Below are 16079 nucleotides of genomic sequence, written 5' to 3' on the forward strand. Positions count from 1 at the left end.
AGACATCTGGGTTCTTTCCATAGTTTGGCTATTGTGGACATTGCTGCTATAAACATTTGGGTGCACGTGCCCCTTCAGATCACAACGTTTGTATCCTTTGGGTAAATACCTAGTGGTGCTACCCTACGATTCCTGGCTCGTAGGGTAGCTCTACGGTCCAATTTCATTTGCAGAACCTCCATACTGTTTTCCAGAATGGCTGTACCAGCTTGCATTCCCACCAACTGTGTCGGAGGGTTCCTCTATCTCTGCATTCTCTCCAACATTTGTCGTTTCCTGACTTGTTAATTTTAGCCATCCTGATCGGTGTGAATGAGTGGTATCTCATTGCAGTTGTGGTTTGTATTTCCCTGATGCCGAGTGATGTGGAGCATTTCTTCATGTGTCTCCTGGCCATTTGTATGTCTTCTTTGGAGAAATGTCTGTTCATGCCTTCTGCCCATTTCTTTTTTTTTTCTTTTAAAGATTTTATTTATTTATTTGACAGACACAAGCAGGCAGTGAGGCAGGCAGAGAGAGAGGAGGAAGCAGGCTCCCTGCTGAGCAGAGAGCCCGATATGGGGCTCCATCCCAGGACTCTGGGATCATGACCCGAGCCAAAGGCAGAGGCTTTAACCCACTGAGCCACCCAGGCGCCCCCCTTCTGCCCATTTCTGTTTTTTTGGGGGGGGGTTTGAATTTGGCAAGTTCTTTAGAGATTTTGGATACTAGCCCTTTACCTGATATGTCATTTGCAAGTATCTTCTCCCATTCCGTAGGTTGTCTTTTAGTTTTGTTGACTATTTCCTTTGCTGTGCAGCAGTTTTTTTTATCTTGATGAAGTCCCAATAGTTCACTTCTTTTGTTTCCCTTGCCTTTGGAGATGTGTCTAACAAGAAGTTGCTGTGGCCAAGGTCATAGAGGTTGCTGCTTATGTTCTCCTCTAGGATTTTGATGGATTCCTGTCTCACATTTAGATCTTTCATCCATTTTGAGTCTATTTTGTGTGTGGTGTTAAGGAAATGGTCCAATTTCATTGTTATGCACGTGGCTGTCCAATTTTCCAACACCATTTGTTGAAGAGACTGTCTTTTTTCTCTACTGGATCGTCTTTCCTACTTTGTTGAAGGTTAGTTGACCATGGAGTTGAGGTTCCATTTCTGGGCTCTCTATTATGTTCCATTGATCTATATGTCTTTCTTGGTATTATTGAATGGACCCTTATGTTCACCATGTTTCAACTGCTATGGAAGTAAAATGAAGTATAATTAATCCAATAAACACATACAAAATATGCATATTTGTTAGGCTGGCCCAGGGCAAATACAGGGTTTACTGAGATAACAAAAGACACAGTTAAGGAGTTGCAAGCCAGTTGAGAAACTGGGAATACATATATTAGGTACTGGAATGATGTATAATATTGCATGTTATAGTTAAAATAACTTTTACTATTTTTTTTCAATAGTGACCCATTAAACACTAGTTTAATTCTTTTAAATCAGTGTTCTGTATTATATGTTAATTGGTATGTGAAGCACTGAACCCTTTTTATTCATGACTTATTTAAGAATTGATTGTTAACAAAGAAACTGTGTATTTTAATTATACGTCATATACCTTCCCTCAATGGGATCCTTAGAGAATAGGTTTATGAGAGGCATACAGAATTAAATTTGTATCACCTTTTATTGTTAAAAGTCAATGCATCAATAACTGATAGAAATAAATTCCACATGAGGGATATTATGCTTTTATCCAATTTATAATTTTTATTTTATGTATAACTTTTAGGTGGTTGTGGCTTCCAAAATCTGATTGTTGCATAAATTTTAAAAAGATTTACTTATTTATTTGAGAGAAAGAGAGAGAGAGTGCATGCTAGCAGAGGGAGGGGCAGAGAAGGAGAAAGAGAATCTCCAGCAGACTCCCTGCTGAGTGCTGAGCCCAACACAGGGCTCAGTCTCATACCCTGAGATCACGATGTGAGCCAGAATCAAGGTCTGATGCTTAACTGACTGAGCCACCCAGGTGCCCCATGACTGCTGTATAAATTTAAGAATTTATCTTTCCTTTTTTTCTCTGAGGAATAAAGAAACAAAAGAAGCCTCACATTTTTGAACATAGGGCCTCTGTGAGATTGTTCTTTCTGACTTAGAAAAACACTGATTAATCACCCTCTCAGCCAATGTTGTTCTTTAATGTTGAACCATATGTAATCTTAGAATTATAAAACATTTTTCTATTGGATAAAACTGGCCAAATATCTTTTTCGTGTTTATGATATAAAGACAAAATTTGAATTAATTCCACCAGCAGAGGCTCTTGCAATGTAGAATGGTATACTACTGAATTTAAATAATCTCTCCATGCTTGTCATTTTACACAGATAGTATCATAAAACAAGTAATGACAGATTAAGACCTGCCTAGCAGAGGGAAAACTAAATTACACGACTTTTATTAAGGCATAAATAAACCTATTAACCATTATCTGGAATACCAATTAGTAGAAAGTGCACTGACAATTTTATTTATCAACATTAAACACAATTATTAATTACAGACCTGATGAATCTAGCAGCAAGCAGGCCATGGTAGATATGCGGGGACCTTAAGTCCATTATGTGAGAGGGATGATTACCAAAATCCTGTGGGGAAATAAGTAATTGTCGTTGTAAAATTTTAATTGCCTTAGAATAAGGCAAATTATATTTTCTTGTCTGAGAATATAAATAGTATGACATTAAGGTAACAAGCTTCAGTAGTTGTAAATAGAAAATGAATTTATGTTAGGTTTTAAAACAAAGCAAAGAGTGATGAATTTTTAGTGTCATAGTGTTCAGTGTAAATGATATAATGTAAATACATGCAGGTTTTCTTTAGATATGTTGTTTAGTAGGTGAGCTATTTTCTGCATTCCTTTTTATCATAGTGAAAATTAATGTGGGAGGGGACTTTCTGAATGAATCACTACAGGTGAATGGGAATTATATAACTGAAAAAACATTTTAATTGGGTTGCTATTGGCAGAGTTGTGAAATGAACAAGAGAAAGTTCACATCTTTTCTGCCTCTTTTTTCTTTTTTTTCCCCCCGAAGATCCAAATTCCAGAATCTGTGGACATTTACTCATAGGTGCAGCCAAGAGTTCTTTTGCAAAACTCATGGATAAAGTTAGTCTGGCAATGGAGAGTATACCTTTACATAGTAGCAGGAGTATTACATACATAGAAAAGGATTCTCTGGTTCAGCGGCTGGCTCGTGGACTTCATAAAGTAAACACGCTGGCCCTGAAGTATGGTCTCCGTGGCCATGTGCCCATTTTGGTATGTATGCAATTTCATTAAATAGTGACTTTAGGATTGTAAACTTAACTCTGAATCACACTCACTTGTAGTTTAAATTAGTTGTGCATGAATGTATTTAGATTAGATTTCATGTAGTCTTTAATGCACTACATAATAGCACTTCCAAGTAAGTGTCTAAAATATCTAAATACAAAAGTTCTGGCATGAGTTGTGAATTTACTATTTTCTAGAGGTAGGCTGCCACAGAATGCTGTGAGACATAAACAAATGTCAATTCCCTTTCCTAGCCATTAGATTATTTATTTTCTTCGGCTGTTGATTTCATATCAACCACATTATTGGTCACATACAAAATAAAGCTTTCACCTCTGAGTGTCAGTTACAGCCAGTATCCTCTGTATAATCCAAGATACACTGAAGTTGGGAAAGTGGCCATGGCTGCTGATTTATTAGTAAATGTGTAGTTCCTGTTTGTAAAATTGCTCTTGATTAACAACAGAAAAGCACGGCGTCATTACAGAAGCAAATACTTGGATTTACACAAAGACTGCACGCGGCGGAAGTGGAGCGCCGCTCACTGCGCTTGGAGGTTACAGAATTCAAACGCAGCGTGAATGAGATGAAAAAGGAGCTTGACAAAGCCCAGGGTCTCCAGATGCAATTAAATGAATTTAAGCAGTCTGTAAGTATGTGTGATTTGCAATACTGTGGCTCTATACCTCTGATAGGTATATACACACAAACACATAGCCACGTGCGCATGATACACATACATACACATATATATGATCCACATATCTATATATTAGTTTTAACTTTTGATTGTTTTTTTGGAATAATTCAGAGTCCCGTTAATAGAATTTCTTTTTCTTCAGAAAACCTCCCTTCTAAAATTCCCCAGCAATACTGCATTATATAAGACAAAGTTGCTGAGCAACCAGATCTTAAATGTTCTCATTGCGAGAAGGAATGATAATTATGTCGTGTGATAGTGGTGTTAGCTAAAGCAATGGTAGTAATCATATTGTGATATATAAGTGTATCAAATCAACAGGTTGTACACCTTACATTTAAATGATGTTCTATCTCAATTATGTCCCAAAAATCCAGAAGTTAATACTAGATGCTTAAAGGAATACTGATTCTCTGTCAGCAGAACTCATAGCCCTCTTAAAATATATACTCTGGCTGAAAGTGTAGAAAAAGAGGAAATTATATTTTAGGATAGATTAACTGCTTTAGCAAACAAACCCCCAGATGTATACTAAAAAATAGTAAAATACTTCTCCCAATTGAGGAACCTGATGTTTGGAATGGGAGGTGGGATGTCCTCTCTTTTCCTTTTATACTATGTTGAGTAAACTAGATTATCTCATTTGAAATCAAATTGCTTTTCCAAAGAAATGTTCAGTCTGACTTCTGTCGAACTCATGTATTATTTAAGAAAACAGGAGATAGTTGAGAAAAGACAGCCTGGATACCAAATAACATTAAGTCAAGATCAGAATGTATAAATCTATGAAGCACAGTAAAGTGGAGCTATTCACATACTCCATCGGCCACCTGGGTTAGTCAGTAGCACTGCTGTTCTCGGTGTGGATATAGGAACATACGGTTACCCTGAAACTTCAGAACTGTGTCCAACTGATGACAGCTAATATAAATACAAATGCAAAATTTGTTTCCTAAATCTAGCAGCAGGCTACTTGCAAGTTCAACTTCAGTTTAAATGGCTAATTTGGAATTTGCAGTTTTAACATTTGTGGAAAGAGAGTGGCAGATAGCAGTTTAGTTACTAATCCTATGATAATGTAAATTACTAATGTTAATTATTATTTCAAGTAGCTATGCCTTGAAAAAGCACTCTAATCTTACTACCCATAACCAATTAACACTGAATGGCCAAAAGTTCTTATAAATTAGTCAGGTTAAGTAATCGTGAATTACCCTTCTGATTGGAGATAAGTAATAGTTTTCTTGTCAGTGAATGTCTAAAGACACCAGTTTTTGCCTCACTTTCTTAGTTTTTTGTTCAGAGAAGTTAAAATTATAGAGCTGCCTCAATATTTTTTATTATAAAAATAATATGTAATAAAAATACCAAAAAGTGTAAAGAAGAAAGCTCAAAGCACTCTAATCTTATTACCCATAACCAATTAACACTGAATTGTGGATGGGTTTTGTTCCCTACATTTTGGTGTGTGTACGTGTGCAGATGCATGCTGTTACGCACAGTTGTAATTTAGAATGATTTTCATGTACAGTATGCAAAACATGCATACAAATGTTAATGTTTACTTATAGTACTATAAGCATTTTCTTGTGTCACTTATTAATTCCATTTTAGGTAATTGAATACTGTTCTATCATATGGATATATCAAAATCTGTTTGACTAGTCTCCTGTTAATAGATATTTCATTTTTTTCCCAGTTTTCTTTTGTGATTTAAGTCATAAAGAGTTGTTTATACTTTTAAAAGCCTGTTCCTTTGGAGTGTGTCTCTGTCTCCTTTTGATTTGCTTTTAGTTGTGTATACTAACTAAATCTGGGATGTTGAGGTGGTCTGGGATGTTGAGGCCAAAATGGATGGAAACAGCTATTGATACAATTTGAGATTTAGAATATACCCAACTTTTTTTTTTTTAAGGTGTAGATGATAGTGATTTTCCTGAAAATTGTTGCTTTCTGGAATATGTAAGAGGAATTCTAGGTATTCCTACAATAGGATTTCCTAGTCCCTAGCTAAGTATTAGGAAAACAAGTTAACATCTTATCTCTGATTAGTTTGGAAATAGTCAGGACTCAGTTTCTAGAATCCAGAGAGAAGGTTAGAGTTTGAAGAAAAGTTGCTAGAAGGTGACAGAATCCTCTTATAAGAACTTTGGTTGAATAACTGACTTGGGGGAAATGCTAAGAATATATTCCAGAAAGTGTTTAGTGTGAATTGCTTTCACTGAAGTACAGAAATAAAAATAGGATCAATTGAAGTAATAATTGACGGAATGAGATTTTTATACTTTGACACACAGTTGGAAGGTGTGACATTATAAAGTGATGATTTCTAACATTTAATGACCAAATTGATCCTGTATCAGGAACTGACCCTAAACACTTTAAGGAGTTGATTCATTTAGTCCTCTCATATCAGTAGTTGTTCAAAATTATGATTATCTTTATTTTATAAATGAGGAACATGGGACCTGGAGCAGCTGAGTAACTTGCCCAGAATCACGAAGTTAGTAAGTAGAATTGACAAGATTTGGACCTGAGTAGTCTGGTTCCAAAACAAATGCTTTTAACTACTTTACTACAGTGGTTAACATCTGTATCTAGCTGTGTTAATAAAGGGTTTCATTAAAAACAGAACAGATGGGAAAATGATGCTACTTTCCTCTAAAAAATGGAGAGTATACTTGCAATCGTCATCTTTCCCTGAATTCAGTCAAAGCACATAGGAGGAAGATAAAATAGCTTCTTTATAGTTGGTCTAAAATTGTAATGTAAAGGGAAACATCCTGCCCGCAAAAGCTGGTCAGGGTTTTTACTGCTTCTGAGCACTGTGTTCATCTACTGACAGTTGTTCTTGAACAGCCAACTCCCATGATTTTTTTCTCTTCTTTTTTTGCTTTATTGGTCCTTATAGCTGCTTTTCCACACCATCTCTTCCTCATTCTCCTTCGCTCTACTTGTTTGATTCTGTTTACTTTCTAAAGAGTGAACAGAATTGAGCCAGTCTCTGGGAGGGATAGATAGACAAGAGAGAGGCTGAAATTAGCCAAGTTTTAAGGTGAAGGAGAAATTTTGGAGGAGTGGGTGGAAGTCCTGGGAATGATGGGCATCATGATTTATAGAGGTCAAGTGACAGATGGTCTGATGGCGAGGAGTGATACTTTAAAACAACATAACAAATAAAAGGTAGAAGTAGTACAAAAATATCTGTTCATAAGACTGAGAAGAGTGCCGTGGCATCAGGGGAGAGGGGGATGGTAGGTAAGAGGTTGAAATGAACAGGAGTGCCCAGAGGAGGCTGTTAAAGCTGATGTTCTCGAAGTGGAGGGTTTAGCTGTAATGGGACAATGTAGAGAGTAAGGCAGCTGTTAGGAGGGAGTACAAGGTAAGTGTTCCTGCCCATCTAAACACTGTAAAAGTATCAGAGATACATCCAATACAGGATCCTAGAGGACTCTCAGGAAATGAGGCAACTTTCCTCTGTGCTTGGGATCATTCCTGTTACCTTGTGTCGACTTAGGTAAATCATTCCCGTCTATTTTTATGCTAGAATGTTGCTGTTGTTTATGTGATACTTTAAAATTTAATCAGTGTTGAGGATTGCGTTATATCCACCTTTGAAAAGGCAAATAATAGTAAAAGACAGTTGCTTCTGGGAGGCAGCAGGCAAGGTACCTGGGGCCAAAGTAAAACTGGGTTAAAACTATATTATGATACAGAAAGAGCCAAGTAATAAACTTATCCTCAAACTTAGTTCTAGCAGAACGTTTTTTCTCTGCCTGAGATGCATGCTTGCTGTTGTTGGCTCATGAGAAAACTGTAGCCAAGCACATTTGTCTCATGTGGCAGAAAACTCAGAGATAAAGTCCACATTCACCTGCACTGGTTTATATATTCCAGCTGCCTAGAATCAATAGGATTTTTATTCTGCTCTTCCCCTGCCCCCCAAATTAAAAAAAATTTAAATCAATTTGCTTTATATTTGTGGTTAATTATATTTACCTTCAAATCTTTTCACCAATGGGAAAGTTATCAGTCTTAAATAGACATATATATTTATATATACAGCGTGGTTAATTGACTTGTACCATGCCTTTTAGTTTTCCATGTATGTTTCTCAGGTCGCTTCCCTTTTGTGAAACATTCCCACACTTTGCACTTCAAGATCAAGATGTCTCTTGTTGTCTGCTGTAATTAATTTTCATTTGGTTAATTGTTTTGAACAGGAAATAATACATATGTGTCCTGCCCTGGATTCCCCACCCTTTAAGGGATGGCCCCTGGCTAGAACTGTTTAGACAGATGTATCGCTCCATTCTTGAAAGCAGTCTTTAGATTTAGATGATACTGTAAAAACTCTGCTGTATACTCTGGTGCAAAGTTTTATTTGTGGATGTTTATGTAGGAATATTCTTTCACTCAACAGATATCTGCTGGGCACTACTGAGTACCAGGCACTCTACTGTGTGTTGGGTGAGAAAGCGGAATGAGGTCTCTGTCCAGGGGTGTTCCCATCCTTAGACGTGTGGTTGGTGGCAGAGTGCAGACAGGCAGTAAAAAAGGAAATAGTTATATGAAGTGAATTTAGATAATGATAATGACTGTAAAGAAAATAATAGAATATGGTATGGCAGTGTGAGGAGTCAGAGGAGGGGGGAAGGGATGGTCTGGTAAGAACTCTCGAAGGAGAGGATGTTTGACCAGGGAGACATGAATAGTAATGTATGCCGAACACAGATTTTCGCGTAATCACTTAAAATCATCGGCACTTGTTAAAGGCTTTAGTTCCTGCAATCACATTCTTTATAAAAAGTGCTCATGTATGAACATGTAAACTGAGCATTATGGATTTATGTGAACTTGAAATAAGTTTCCTAAGATTTTATTTGACTAAAAATGATCACTTTGGGAATATAGCTGTTCTGCGTTAGAAACCAGAGTGATTTTTTTTATCTTGATTTGTGAGATTAAGAAAAACAAGTTGTACTTTTGTCATGTATCAGACACTTAGAAATGTGTGTGTTACAGTCTATGTTGGCAAATCGAATTCTGAAGATTAAATGATACAACCACGCAGCTAGCTTACAACTGAATTTTTTAACCTTTTTTCAGAAATTGATTACCCATGAGAAGTTTGAAAGTGCATGTGAAGAACTGAATAATGCATTACTTCGGGAACAACAGGCCCAAATGCTACTGAACGAGCAGGCACAGCAGCTACAGGAGTTGAATTACAGACTTGAACTGCATTCCAGTGAGGAAGCTGACAAAAACCAAACTCTGGGAGAAGCTGTTAAGGTAGGACAGTATCTCTTGCATAGTCGTTTATTTCCTGTAGGTGTGGATCTTCGAGGGAATCATTTATATCTCCTGGCTAGGGAATAGAACCCAAGATCTGAAATTTTATCCTGTACAAGTTCATAAGGATGGAATGAACTTGGTTCTGGGACCTCAATTCCAAGTGTACATTCACATGTATTGAAAATGTAGAAGTAGGTTTTACTTGATAGCTGAAAACAAAGTAGGGGTCTTTCCAGTAATAATTACTATTTCAAGTTTTTTTTCATTTAACTTCCTTGTTTCCTCTTCTCTTTAGTTCTTTTCTTTTACTTGTTTTATGCCCCCTGGACATTGAAACTCTGTGTATCTTTGGGATTTTGAAAAGTTTTGGGTCTGGGTCTGTCTGATTCTTACATAAGTGTGTGTCTGGGGAGGAGGATGGTTTGGTTAGGAAAAGTTGTTCTCTCTGTCTATATTTGTGGCAAAGCTACTTAGAAGGGAAAAGAATAAAATAGTTGTCATTTAGAAAGTTCATTAATGGATTTAGGACTGTGGTATCTTTGGGAAATGTTGACTATAAAGTATAATAGAATTGTACTGTATGTCTCCTTTGGAAAAATGTGTATTCATGTCTTCTGTCCACTTTTTAATTGGATTATTATTTTTGGGGTGTTGAGTTTTATAAATTCTTTATCTATTTTGAATTTGATCCTTTATTAGATATGTCATCTGCAAATATCTCCTTCTGTAAGTTGTTTTGTAGTTTTGTTGATTGTTTCCTTTGCTGTGCAGAAGCATTTTATCCTGCAGTCCCAATAGTCCGTTTCTGCTTTTGTTTCCCTGGCCTCAGGAGATGTATCTAGAAGGAAGTTGCTATGGCTGATGTTAAAGAGATTACTGTCTGTGTTCTTCTCTAGGATTTTTATGGTTTCAAGTCTCACATTAGGTCTTGAATCAATTTTGAAGTTATTTTTGTGTTTGGTATATTCCCATTTTTAAAAAAGATATTATTTATTTGACAGAGATAGCACAAGCATGGGGAGCGGTAGAGACAGATGGAGAAGCAGGTTTCCTCCTGAGGAAGGAGCCTGATGCAGGGCTCAATCCCAGGACGCTGAGATCATGACCTGAACCGAAGGTAGATGCTCAACAGACTGATCTACCCATGTGGCCCCCACCCATTGGTTTTTGATGAAACTAAGAGAGTTCAGTTGACTTGCTTGGGGTCTTCTGGCCTATAAATATAGAGACTGGGATTTAGTGTTTTAGAAAAAATTAGAAATTAGTGAAATTTGAAAAAGAAAATACAGATGAATTTAAAGAAGGAAATATAGATGACCTTAGCGTAAAAATAAAGCCCTCCTAGAACTCCTAAGATACTATTAATATTTTGGAATGTATTTTTCCTAATATGTGTATTAAGTTAACCCACTTGAAATTGCTGTTTTTATAAAAGAAAAACAGACAAATGCCAGCAGTTTTGTATGGTTCAACCTAATATCTATAGTTTTTCTTACATAAATGAGAATGTACATACTATTTCATAACATATTACTTAATATATATTAATAATAGTTGTAGACATTTTTACTAGCTGATATGAGTCTGTGATCTCAAAATTTTTTTCTCCTTTTTTTACACAAATGATAAATTCCATTGCATAAAAATAAGAAAATATAAATGAAGAAAAATGAAAGTTAAAAGAATCCCAAATCACATCATCAGATATCTCTATAGTCAAGATTTTGTTGTATATTATTTCACTCCGTATGTTTTATAAATAATAGAAATATAACCAAATATAGGTTAGTGAAAATACAATAATACTGTTATATATAATTTTTAATTTATTTTCTAAAAACATCATGTCAGCAATTTCTTTCCATGCCAATAAATATAGCAGTGTCATCATCTTTAATGGCCGATGGAATTCTTTTGAATATGCGTAGTTAATTAACCTAGTTTCTTATTGCAAGTTTACTTTCATTTCAGTTCCTTCCTTCCTTCCTTCCCTCCTTCCGTGTAGTTCTAAGATGAGTAACCCTGTGGCTAAATTCTTATATACATATCTGTGATTATTTCCTTAGCATAACTTCCTAGATGAGGAATTCCTAGGTGAAAGGCCACACGAATTTTAAAGTGTAAATATTATAAATTGGCCTACAGCAAATATTTATGAGTTAACTTTTCTCCTAAAATGTATAGCAGTCTCCCTTTTTACCCAACCTGGCTATTTCTACTTAAAAAATTTTGCCAATTTCATCAGTATGGCCTTGTCACTCTAATTTGTATTTCTTTGATTACTAGTCGAGTCGAACATTTTTAGAAATACATTGGTCAACACTTTTATGCTTCATGTCCCGTTAATAGATAATACAATTAACTAGGGTTTGACAAAGCATATAACTGTGTCCTATTGGAGTCTTTTCTTTCTGCAATAGCTTGGAGTTTGTGTTTAGGTGTAGTACCTTCCAGCAGATAAAAAGCTGTTCATATTAATTTCTTTAAAATGCCAGCAGCTTAAATATTGTTGTCAGGAGTGGAGAATTGTTTAATTACTATCTCTTAATTAGAACTAGCAGGTGGTGATGTGAAAATGCTCTCTTGTGGGAGGCAGCACAGTTCAGCAGAAAAAGCACTGGCCTTGGAACAAGTATTTCCGAATTCAAATCCCCATTCTGTCACTTGGGCAAATAACTTAACCTTTCTAAGCCTCAGTTTCATCTTCTGCAAAATTAGGGATAATGATACTTATGTTACAGAATTTTTATGAGAATTAATTAGGATACTGGCTGAAAAGCAAGTATATTGTTGATAAATATTCTTTTGTGTTTTTTCAGTAATACTTAAATGAATAGTTTTTTATTTGTCCTGTGCATAACTTGTTTTAAAAAGTAAAGTGTCTTGAGATGCCTGAGTGGCTCAGTCAGTTAAGCGTCTACCATTAGCTCAGATCTTGATACCAGGGTCCTGGGATCGAGTCCTGCATTAGGCTCCCTGCCCAGTGGGGAGCCTATTTCTCCCTCTGCCTCTGCTGCTCCCCCTGCTTGTCTTCTCTCTAATAAATAAATACAATCCTAAAAAAAAAATAATAAAGTGCCTTGCTTCTTTATAAAAACAAAATAAGATTGTGAATACAAGATATGGAAAATACAGAAGAGAAAACAAGTTACTTACAACTTATCATCTGAAAACAACCAATTAACATTCTGGAGTTTTGTTTTTAGTCATTTTTCTATATGTAATAGTTTCTTTATAAATCATATGTTGGATGTGATGTTCAGAAAGGCCTTCCTTTATGTTACAGCTAGATTTTGACCAAGATACTTCCTGTATTACAGTAGCGCATCAAAGAGTAAAGGAATCTCCAAGGACAAAAGTATTCTAACATCAACAAACCCCAATGAGTGGAATCAGTGTTAGCACTGTGAACAGACGTGGGGCTTACCCTGCAGGCAGATATCAAAGCCAATGTTAGAAGAGCTTTGGGCTCTTCTAGAAGGAGACAGAGCTTTGGGCTCCACCAGCAGATCAGCCTTGAGCCTGAGCCTCCCATACTAAGGAACGGCCTAATAACCCGAGTGGGATAATTTCACGTTGGTAGTGTCTGGGCAGAAGCTAGTGGAAGATTTTCTCTGAAAGAAAGCTTGCCTAATTTAGTTCTTTCAGGAGCCCCTCACCAGACGGGATTTGACAAAGAAACTGGCACACGGACAGGTATGTTAATCTTATATTCAGCCACATTGCTAAACTCTCTTACCAATTTGAGTAATACTTGATCTGTAATTTCTAGGGTTTTCTACACAGAACATTATATTATTTGTTCTATAGTGACAGTTTATTTTTCCTTTCCAAACCTTCATCTTTATATTTTTTCTGACTTCACTGGCTAGGGTTCAATACTGAGTAGGGGTAGGGGCAGCAGGCATCCTTATCTTGCTCTCTGCCTTGAAGAGACTCTTTCTTAAGTCTGTCCATTAAGAAGGAAGTTTGCAGTGTGGAGATTCCTTAAGAAATTAAAAATAGAGCTTCCCTATGAACCTGCAGTTGCACTACTGGGTATTTACCCCAAAGATACAGATGTAGTGAAAGGAAGGGCCATCTGTACCCCAATGTTTATAGCAGCAATGGCCACGGTCACCAAACTGTGGAAAGAACCAAGATGCCCTTCAACGGATGAATGGATAAGGAAGATGTGGTCCATATACACTATGGAGTATTATGCCTCCATCAGAAAGGATGAATACCCAACTTTTGTATCAACATGGACGGGACTGGAAGAGATTATGCTGAGTGAAATAAATCAAGCAGAGAGAGTCAATTATCATATGGTTTCACTTATTTGTGGAGCATAACAAATAACGTGGAGGACATAGGGAGATGGAGAGGAGAAGGTAGTTGAGGGAAATTGGAAGGGGAGGTGAACCATGAGAGACTGTGGATTCTAAAAAGCAATCTGAGGGTTTTGAAGGGGCGGGGGGGTGGGAGGTTGGGGGAGCCAGGTGGTGGGTATTAAGGAGGGCACGTATTGCATGGAGCACTGGGTGTGGTGTATAAACAATGAATTCTGTTAATGCTGAAAAGAAATAAAAATAAAAAAAAAAAGGAAGTTTGCTACAGGTTTTTAGTTGATAAATCCTTATTGGGTTAAAGGAGTTTTCTTCCTGGATGATGCATAAATAAAAATATCGTGAATGAATGTTGGATATTATCCCATACATTTTTATGTATCTGTGGGGATAATTATGATTCATCTCCCTTATTCTGTTGGTGTGTTGCATTATATCGGGGATTGGCAAACTATGGCCCACAGCCTGGGTTTGTATGACCCGTGAGCAAAGAATGGTTTTTAATGTTTAAAGGATCTTTAAAAAACAAAGAAGCAGTCCAAAGAACATGTGACAGGAACTATAGGTGAGCAGAAAGCCTAAACTATTTCGTATCTGAAGTTGCTGACCCCCACATTACATTATTCAGTATTCTAATATTAAGCCAGCCTCACATACCTAAATCAACCCCGTTTAGTTGTATTGATTTTTATTTATTTTTATTTTATTTTATTTTTTTAAAGATTTTATTTATTTATTTGCCAGAGAGAGAGAGAGCGCGAGCACAGGCAGGCAGAGTGGCAGCAGAGGCAGAGGGAGAAGCAGGCTCCCTGCCAAGCAAGGAGCCCGATGTGGGACTCGATCCCAGGATGCTGGGATCGTGACCTGAGCCGAAGGTAGCCGCTTAACCAACTGAGCCACCCAGGTGTCCCAGTTGTGTTGATTTTTAAAAATACATTTCTGCACTCAGTTTGTTAATTTTTCACTTATGACTTTAAAATCGATGGTCTTAAATTGATTGTTTTGTTATTTATCTCTCTCATACTGTCCTTGTCATTTTCATGGTATCAAAATTTTGCTCATGTGAAAGGACTTCCCTTCTTACCCCAAACACATGGAGTGGAAACTAAATAAAATATCACAAATGAATTGTGCAGTATATAGCTGAGCTTAAAGCAAAGTGAGCAAAATACTGAGAGACTAGAAGTAGAGAGGATATCCACAACCAGACGGTGAGAGGAGGTGAAGTGTAGTGTGCCACCCATGAAAGTCAGGTCTTGGTTTGTGCTCCCTTCCTGACCAAGGGCTGCCCTGCTGAGCAGTGATCTTCTGTATGGCCCACGCCTTGCAGAACCCATGTGATTTGGTAGAAGAAGGCTTGAGAATATTCAGTAGGGGTGCTTTATAGAGCACAGGAGACTTTTATGGTAAGTTCAATATTACAACCATGTGAAGAAATGAATTGCACATCAAATGAGAAAATTGCACCTCAGGTGGTAGGAATACTCAATGTTGAAAGGTACTTTTTTTTTTTTAATTTTCACACGTTTTTAAATTTTTTTCACACTTTATTCATATCATGCTTAGCAGGCATTGTACATGTAAAATGATGCTAAGTTTTTAAAACTATTCCTATTTATACAACCAGTGGACAATATACAGGGCAGCCTTAGAAGAGAGGAAGAAAAACTAGTTTTGTAAAGCAATTAAAGGTGAGACTGATAAATCCTGAGATGAGGAAGACAAAAGCAAACAATGTGTAAGAGACTTTCTTTAGACAATATGGAATTTATGTGTGTTTAGAGAACATGATAGTATGTGTGTTGTGTGTGTGAGAGGGAGTATGTCCATACTGTTTGTTCCCCTATATCAGTGTAGATGGTTTTGTATTAGAATGGATTCTCCAGAGAATTGTGTGTGTGTTTGTGTATATACATATGTGTGTATATATATTTATGTTTTTCATATGTACAGAGTGTTCATCCTTGTAGTTATGAGAACCCAGCCAAATACAGTGGACACTCTAAAGAGACAAAGAATGATGTAGGCGGAGATTTATTATAAGGAATTGGTTCACACGGTTGTGGAAGCTGGAAGTCCCAGGATCTGCACTTGGCAAGCCGCAGACCCAGGAGAATTGGTGGTGTAGTTCTTCCAGTTAGTGTCTGAAAGCCTGAGAAGCAGGAGAGACAGTGGTGTTAGTTCCGGTCTGAGGTCCAAGTCTGAAGGAAGAGATGTCCCATCTTGAAAATAGGCAGAGAAAGCAAATTCTCCCTTTCTGAGACTTTTCAGGTTGAAAGTTATTTTAGATCATACTTTAAGTGTTTTTAAATATTGTGAGAAATAAGGTATGAATAGAAATTATAAGACACGAAATGAAGATGTCATTGAAATTAAAAATGCAGTGAACAGTTTGAACATTGGGTAGACATTGAAGAGATGTTAGGGAACTG

The 16079-nt window shown here is 36.7% G+C and overlaps 1 protein-coding gene across 1 annotated transcript in view; it reads left to right on the plus strand.

Moving 5' to 3' along the window:
• The window catches only part of CCDC171 (coiled-coil domain containing 171), a 295661-nt gene that overhangs the window by 154818 nt on the left and 124764 nt on the right, over window positions 1-16079 (plus strand). Inside the window, exons 19-21 of the mRNA XM_080819723.1 lie at window positions 3080-3306; window positions 3788-3970; window positions 9131-9316. Of these exons, the coding sequence (XP_080675849.1) occupies window positions 3080-3306; window positions 3788-3970; window positions 9131-9316 (596 nt within the window). The remainder of the gene's footprint in view (window positions 1-3079; window positions 3307-3787; window positions 3971-9130; window positions 9317-16079) is intronic.

This window comes from Martes martes (genome assembly GCF_963455335.1).
Source record: "Martes martes genome assembly, chromosome: 12".
Lineage (NCBI taxonomy): Eukaryota > Metazoa > Chordata > Mammalia > Carnivora > Mustelidae > Martes > Martes martes.